The 8442-nt window shown below is 40.0% G+C and overlaps 1 protein-coding gene across 1 annotated transcript; it reads left to right on the top strand.

The window, feature by feature from the left end:
• Positions 1 to 243: 243 nt before the first annotated feature.
• Positions 244 to 6797, top strand: LOC109740127 (probable sodium/metabolite cotransporter BASS2, chloroplastic). Its single transcript, XM_020299160.4, has 13 exons — positions 244 to 614; positions 691 to 808; positions 2352 to 2475; positions 2596 to 2637; positions 2736 to 2849; positions 2977 to 3039; positions 3952 to 4079; positions 4846 to 4927; positions 5015 to 5066; positions 5163 to 5260; positions 5596 to 5757; positions 6256 to 6345; positions 6447 to 6797. Exons 1-13 carry the CDS (start codon positions 524 to 526, stop codon positions 6522 to 6524), a joined length of 1242 nt encoding a protein of 413 aa, XP_020154749.1. The 5' UTR covers positions 244 to 523; the 3' UTR covers positions 6525 to 6797.
• The last annotated feature ends 1645 nt before the right edge of the window (positions 6798 to 8442 follow it).

The raw sequence follows: 8442 nt of genomic DNA, 5'->3' as shown, positions 1-8442 counted from the left end.
CACAATATAATCATGGACAAAGGAATGCGTCCACGGACGTTTTTGGGTGTCCAATTTTTTTTATGTTGTTGATGAGAAAATTTGGGTGTCCATTTTGATTTTATTTTTCTGGTCCACTTTGATGGACGAGAATGCTGCTTACACGGGTCAAGCCCGACAACCCACGCGCAGGTGGTTCACTCACTGATCCTGGGCCTGAGGGTACGGATACTCCTTCTCCACAGATTGAGCCCATTCGCAGCTGGCGTCGATCCTGACGCAGAAGAGGATCCGCCTGACTGAAGGAGGCACGTCCGTCGACAGAGGGAGGAGCCACCTGACCTGATCCACAGGCGCGCCGCGGCCAAGCCGCCGGATGTGTGGTTCTCGAGGCGCCCCCTGATTTCCTCGTCCCCACTGCTGCTCTCCCCGTCGACGACAACGCCAGCGCCACCACTTCTCCTCCGCTCACTCTCAAGAGTCTTAAACCCTCACTCCTCTCCTTCCACCACCTCCGGAACTCCACACGCTATCTCTGTCAGACATGGCGCCTTCCGCGACCTGCCCTCTCCACTCCATGGCATCCGTCTCCCGCGCTCTCCGCCCGCGCCCGCGTCTCGCCGCTCCTCGTCTTGGTACGAGCCTCTTTGAAGGTTTTGCCCCCACTTCTCCGTTTGTTTGTCTGACCTGGTTTTGCTCGCGTGGATGCAGGGTGCGGACTGAGAGTTGGGTGCTCTGTGCCAGCATATGGAAGTGCTGCCACGGAGAAGGCCGACTGGGGATTGGCCATTGCGCCCTCACCAGCGACCACTCTTGTTCCCGTTGTGAGGTATAATGCTAATTGCTAATTGGGCTTGTGAAATTGATCGTGTCTGGGAATGGATTGCCCAATTGCTGGGTTTTATTTTGTCAACACAGTTGCTTTTGTCGAGTGTTGACTGGTCACTATATATCGCTAATGTGAGGTAGGGGAGTTCTATATTCTCACCCTCAACTCTATCTTTTTTTACCAAGATAAAATTCTGAACGCTTTATTATAGTGGTCAAAGAAATAAAGATCCTGTGTCAGAGCTTGCCAGGTTGCAAGTTTTGCAACATAGGGACATCAAGCTACAGTGTGGCTCCCCGAAAAAAAAAAGCTACAGTGTGGCTCATGGTCATGCTCAACTTGGTCCTAGGGTGTGGGGTTCAGGCGCATTGCATGTTTTGGTCCTGGCCTATTGGGGTAGTAGGCATAGGGAGATGTTCGTTTCTTAGGTTTATTACACTGAACAAACAGTACTCAATGAGTGACTGCAGTGAAATGTATACAGTTATAGCCTTATAGGTGCAATGGAATTCATTTACCTCTTTGCAAACTGGTTGCACTTATCTTTCGGTTTGAAGTACATGCCATTATATAGTGATACAACACCAACCAACATTTTTTCCGTTTTGTATTAATAACTGGTCAAAATTGTTGCTTTGCCATTAGTCCATTACCCACCAGTGAAGCTACTGGTATTTACATTAGTCATGCAATCTGTTGAACTTCCATTCCACGCTTTAATCATAGTGCAATTTCTTTTCTAAACTGCATTTTTTTCAATGCTTAAATTGAAAATCAGGTGAACAAGTTGTTAAAATTTGTTGCAATGTCTCAACATAAAAGATAAGAATTGGTAGGGGCTTTGTCATGCCTGCCTACCAATACTCTTCAATCACATCTATGCATCATGAAAAGATCCCAAGAAACTCATAGATGTGCAACAGGTAGACAGGTTTTTGCAGGTGCATGCTTAGTTAGTTCTATTCAGGTGCACACTTAGTTATCCTTTTGCAGGTGCACATTTTCTAAAATGAGGCACATCGAGATTTTATTTTAGATGCACATCTATGCAATTTGGAATTGCGTGTATCTAGACCTACCCATGCAAGCGAAAAAATCCTCATTCCTCGTTGCTATGTCGCGACATCTTCAGTTTTTATTAGAGAGCATTATCGACTATTTGTAACTTTCTGATCAATTTCGCTGATCAATTTTGATAGCTATAAATTATCTCTCCAATTCGTGATATTTGGCAGACTCAGTTTGCCCGTATAGTTTCGTATGAAGATTGGAGAACCATCATCAAATAGCATTAACTTTCTCCAAATAATTTGATTCCGCAAGAACCATCTTAGCTGTGATTTTTGCTCTTTCTTGATTCTCTCATTTGTTTATACTCCTTGACTGAAGCCACCTGGGCTCAAGGCTCCGTAACCTACCTTAAACACAAAGATAAGGGAGGGTTCTTCCTCCTTGCTCGCATTTTTTGTATGCTTCTTGACCAGATAATTCAAAAATATAATTAGTTTCCGTAAAATTAAAAAACAATTTGTTGTTTTCTCAGGAGCCGTCAAATTTTCTGCAAGGCAGAAGCTAACATTTCTAGTAACCTGCCAGCGAGCGAGCCTACTGGAGCAAGCCAGTATGAGAAAATAGTTGAGCTACTCACCACTCTTTTCCCTGTCTGGGTAAGTTGCTATGAGAGCATCTGAAAAATTTCAGTTCTCTTGTCTTTAACGGTGTAGTTTCTTTCATTAATTTGATGCAAATCTTTGTAAATCTAGTAACGTGGAGATCACCTTTTGCAGGTCATATTAGGTACAGTTATTGGCATCTACAAGCCATCAATGGTAAACTTTCTCTCACCTATCAATTCTATTACTATGTACTCACAGCTAATGCCTTAACATATTGTATGTATGGTTTCCTACTTTCCTTGGACCTACAGGTCACCTGGTTGGAGACTGATCTTTTTACCGTGGGCCTAGGATTTCTAATGTTGTCAATGGGACTAACATTAACATTTGAAGATTTCAGGAGATGTTTAAGGAATCCATGGACAGTATGTTTTTTGCCCCTTGGCCGCATGTATTTGTATAAAAATATTGATGCAGTTCTGTACTTAATAACCTCATGAATTGATGTAGAATTTCTTTTGTATGTTCACTGACGTAATAGCTTCTTTGCAGGTTGGTGTGGGATTTCTTGCGCAGTATTTGATCAAACCAATGCTAGGATATGCTATTGCATTGGTAATGCTGACAATAAACTTGCATAATACTGCTGATTTAGTTTTACATAATTTAGTGATTGTGGATGTTTAAATTCGTGATGAATAGTCTTATTGCTAGTTTGTTACTTAACCAACAATTTCTGTATTGCAAAATGAAGTATTTAATTTAAATATTATAATACATACTAACAATGTATGCACCAAAGGACTCACCAATGTAAAGTTTGATCAGTGATCGCATAGTGGCAGGCTCAAGCAATTGTTCAGTCTTCATGACATGCTAAAATGACACTCTCTTTATACATGAGTAGCAAGTGTACCAATCTGTTGAACTTCCTGTTTCATCTTTTAGTTTTTTCAAAAGCAAGCAGGTCTCTGAAGAAGTTTTCTTACTTTTGCTACTTATAAACTAATAATGTAGTAATAAGTAACAAACAACATATGGATTGCTTATAAATTGTTGCACCTTTGCATGGTGTTATGCTGACCATTTTCTGTGCTAAACAGACTTATGCGAGGACTTCCCAGTTCCCCTGTAAAGTTTATAAAAGATTAAATGAAAACGAGGATAAATGGCTCGAATTAATGAACCGGTCTAATATGCTATGCCCCAAAAAGATTTTAAAGTTCAAGAGTTGTCCCTGGTTTCAAACTTTCTGATGTTTCCTTTTATTATATGTCTTGAATTTATTATATGACTTTGCTCATTTTATTGTGCACCTCATTATCTTCTTAGTTTTTCAATTACTTCATGTTTGAGTTTAGAAATGTATGAGTTATGTTGGCGAATTGTTTCTCTTTGTTCATGGCTAATCTATTTTGAAACCTTGAATTGCTTGTACAAATGAATATTTGCACTAACATGTGTGCATAAGCCTTTCTTCTTTCAGTGTATAATTATATGCACCTAATTTGCTTTCCTATTTTACAGACATTGAAGCTATCTGCTCCTCTTGCAACTGGTCTTATTTTGGTCTCATGTTGTCCTGGTGGTCAAGCATCAAACGTTGCAACTTACATATCCAAAGGAAATGTGGCACTTTCAGTTCTTATGACCACGTAAGCTTTGGATATTCTTTGAGAAAAGGCATTTCTTTGGTGCTTGTTTTAATCTATTTATCCATATACGGATGTACCTCCGTCTCTCTTGAATTCCTTCGTCCATTGTGGAAATGAAGCCTTTAGTATTGACTTCTGTTGCAGTTATTAGAATTCCACTAGTATGCTAACTGTTTTCAAAATTCGCTGTATTATGCGTCACAGAATTTGGGTTATTCTACTATGAAGCTAGAACTACTACCCCCTCCGTTCCATAATATAAGAGCGTTTTTGACACTACACTAGTGTCAAAAACGCTCTTATATTATGGGATGGAGGGAGTAGTATTTTGCATAAAAAGATTGATCTACATTGGTTATGGATATTTCCGTCTGCTTCCATCATAAGTACTAGCTGTCAAATTTATCTGAAGCGATCAACTTAGCACCTTCTGTAGTCCGTACCAAAAATTGCTGCCTACCATGATGGCACACACTGCTTTGAGGCTGCAAATAGGACTTACTATTGAGGATAACATGGTGTAAGTTTAAGTGCAGAATACTTTTGGAATGGGTATAATGCGCCATGTCAAGCATGAGATTCTTCTAGTTTTGATTTTTTTTTTATAGAAGTTTCTCTGCCGAAACTGAGCAGTGAGCAGCAAACTGTTACTTGCAAATTACTTATGTGGTGCCATTCTATTCGATTAATCCAGTAACCTCTTAGATGCCCTGTTACTTTATCTGCTTCCAGTACTATTCTAACACGATTTTTCTGAATCTTCCAGTTGCTCGACTATTGGTGCTATAGCGATGACACCACTTCTTACTAAACTCCTTGCTGGTCAATTAGTCCCTGTTGATGCTGCAGTAAACACACTATGATCCGTATCTTGAATCAACTGCTTGCTAGTTTAATTGATCAAATCTTAGTTAAATTAAACTATTTTTGTGCAGGGCTTGGCCATCAGTACTTTTCAGGTTGTTTTAGTACCGACTATCGTTGGAGGTGAATCTTAATTGAAAATCCATTGTACATTATTGTGGCATCTTAGAAATGCCTTCTTTGACATATGTTGTGACACTATTTCGGTTTAATTTGCAGTGTTGGCACATGAGTATTTTCCCAAGTTTACCGAGCGGATTATCTCCATAACACCACTGATAGGGGTCATCCTCACCACCTTGCTTTGTGCTAGCCCTGTAAGTCTGTAAACAAACGATCTGAGTAATGCTTCAAGCCTTTCTTTCAGCCCATAGTTAATTCAGACACTTTGTGTCCTGATGAGAAGACGAGTGGAGTTGTTGCTTGAGTTAATTAGAATGCATTTTGTTGAACTTTAACCTAAATAATGTCTGCTCTCCACAAAGTTTGCAACTTTTATCCCACGAAATGGTGACATCGCCGACATGTAGTACTCATATACTGTTTTGATGTTCTTGTTTTTCAAGTAAATGTTATGCTCTTGTTTGTGATATTTTGGTCACCAGTGCTACTTTCTTTCACTATTATTAATTGAAATTTTACATCTCACAAGATTGGGCAAGTCGCTGAAGTGTTGAAAACTCAAGGTGCTCAACTTATTCTCCCTGTTGCTCTGCTGCATGCTGTTGCATTCGCTCTTGGCTATTGGATCTCGAAATGGTCTTCTTTCGGGGAATCAACTTCTAGAACCATCTCAATTGAGTGTGGGATGCAGGTACACAGATATTCAAATGCTCAAATTTAATAATTTTCTTATCTAGCCGTAGCACTTGTATGGCCTTTAATAACATTATGGTTCTTATATTATTGACCTGGATATTAGGAAGGTAAATGTAGTCAACGTATCTATTTAATGCAGTCTTTCGTGCGCTACCTGTTTAGACTCAGTTCCTCATGTAGTTGTTGCTGAAATATTGACGTCTAAATGTGCAAATATGTTATATCTGTTTAATTGTGGTGGACACCAAAAGACCCAAGGATAAGGATACAAATTTGTCTAGGTTTACATTATCAACACCTTGCTAATTGACCGAGGTAGTTGATAATGTACCTCTAATTCTCGAGTAGTAAATTTCAGTTTGCAGAGCATCAGAATGTGCATTAGCTGGATTGAGTTTACTAGCCATATGAAGTTTACAGCCATTTTGAACACACTCCATGTTTTAATGCCCTTTTTGTGCTTAATAGTGACATACATTCTTCATGCTTGCAGAGTTCTGCGCTTGGATTTTTACTTGCGCAAAAGCATTTCACAAACCCTCTTGTTGCTGTTCCTTCTGCTGTCAGTGTTGTGTGCATGGCGGTAGGTTTTCTTGTCCTCTCCCCCTCATAATTCTGTAGTCACTAATATATTATTGCGTGGTGGTTCATGCCAATATCTGACTGTTCTTTTCTTCACGACAGCTCGGAGGCAGTGCTCTCGCAGTTTTCTGGAGAAACAGAGGCCTTCCAGCAGATGACAAGGACGATTTCAAGGAATGAATGAAGCAAAAACAATCCTAGGCTCCAGCTTCTAGTCGTTACCTTGTTTTAGTTGAGCGTGGTTACGTCAGAGAATTTTTATATTCCCATATTTTAGGTATGTAAAACACAAAACAGGATAAGGACGTTTGTTTATTCTAGATAATTGATTATTGGTAGGAAGGACCCTTGTTAATGATTTAGGCAAGGCTTTGCAATTAAGTTTGGTGTGTAATGTATTTTTCATCTTCTAAATAAATAAGCTGCTTCTCAGACAAAGCAGTAATTCGTTTATAGGGTATTGTGCAGTAGGCCATATTTGTTGATTCGGAGTTTTCTTTAGCAAATTTAATTTTAGGTATCCAGTTTTTTTAAAGGGAGGTTTTGTTTGGTTCTCAAACATTCGGTTACCTAACGCAAAATCCTGCATCCATACCTGGCCAGCTGGAAATGTTTATCACCCACTTGATAAAAATGTTTATCACCCATTTTTCATCTTCTAAATAAATAAGCTGCTTCTCGACAAAGTGCTAACTGTTAATGGTCTAGTTCGTGGTGGATAATTTGATGAAAATGTAACGTCCGTTTAGGTTTGGAATGATACATGGCGTGGCATTTTCCAAAGACCGTACACTCTTCATGTTTACTGTGTTTCCAAGTTAAAAGAAAATCCCACTTTTTCAAAGGATAGCCGGAATTTTTTTTAGATGATAGCACTTGCACATGATCATGCTATCATCTAAAATATAGTACTCCCTTCGTTCACTATTATAAAAGTTATAACTTTTTTCTGAATCAGATGTATATAAACAACATTTTAGCGTGTTTGTTCACTCATTTCAATCCGTATATAGTCCATATTGAAGTATCCAAAACGCCTTATGATAGTGAACGGAGGGAGTAATTTTGAATTGTCCACATACAAGGTTCCACACGTAGTCTCTACTTGATTTCACATCATACATGTCCTAACATGAAAATAATGCAAGGCGACGATTATAGATATTGTGGCTCATTTTTATATTCTTTCATATAACATTAAATAATTCTGTTTGTAGCTTGACAATACATCATTTTTCTAGAATTGTGAGGAAAAAAGTGCTTTTCGAGCAGGCTGAAGAGCTGGATGGATATGCTTGATTTTGAAGCGACTGCTTGTCCAAGGTGTTTGATATATACCAGCCAAAATTCAGCACCAAAGATCCGGGGGCAACCTACCGCAAGTTGGGAAAGTTGCTCGTTCTTTGGTAAAAAGGAGGGCAAACTCTTTTTCCATCGTGATGGAAGGTGACATGAATCAGCGAGTATTCAAGCGTTTTATGGCATCCGCCAACCTTGTCTGCAACCGATTCCCAGTCGCTGCCAAAACCCATTCAAACCGAGTCTCGTAACCAGAATTTCACACACACAAAGAGATCGTGCGCAACCGAAAGAGGCGCCCGATCTATAGCCGAATGATCCGCCCACAGCCAGACATCTCCATTGGCGCCGCCAAAGGAACACAACAACCACACCGTCGTCGCGAACTTCGACACCAACACAAGATTCTGCGAGAGAACCCAACCCTGCCAACACCAAGCTCGATCAGCCGCCACCACCAATCGACTGGAATTTTATACCAACTATGATGTCCGCACAACCACAGATCAAAATCGACTAATATTCCATACCTAGGTAGTTGGATAATCACTCGATCAGGGTTGCAATGTTGGGAGAAGTCTTGAGGAAGAAAAAGAACAAGGAAGGGGGATCTGAGATAGAGGGATAGGGGAGAAGATGTGAGCGAGAAGCTCTGTTCTGAGTCTGATCTTTGCTAACCCCACAAACAAGCCACACCGGGCTATTTAAATCCCAACTACTAAGAGCATCTCCAGCGATCCCCTATAATTTAGGTCCTCAAAGGGCCCATTATCGTTTAACTCCTTATATTTGTTGTGCT

This window comes from Aegilops tauschii, chromosome 3 (assembly GCF_002575655.3).
Source record: "Aegilops tauschii subsp. strangulata cultivar AL8/78 chromosome 3, Aet v6.0, whole genome shotgun sequence".
Lineage (NCBI taxonomy): Eukaryota > Viridiplantae > Streptophyta > Magnoliopsida > Poales > Poaceae > Aegilops > Aegilops tauschii.
Note: the sequence above shows the minus strand (reverse complement) of the source record. Positions and strands in the feature narration are given on the sequence as shown.

Coding starts and splice junctions, on each gene's coding strand:
- LOC109740127 (XM_020299160.4), top strand. CDS start 524: ATGGCGCCTTCCGCGACCTGCCCTCTCCACTCCATGGCATCCGTCTCC. Junction 809..2,351: donor ACTCTTGTTCCCGTTGTGAG/GTATAATGCTAA, acceptor TTGTTTTCTCAG/GAGCCGTCAAATTTTCTGCA. Junction 4,928..5,014: donor TAGTCCCTGTTGATGCTGCA/GTAAACACACTA, acceptor ATTTTTGTGCAG/GGCTTGGCCATCAGTACTTT.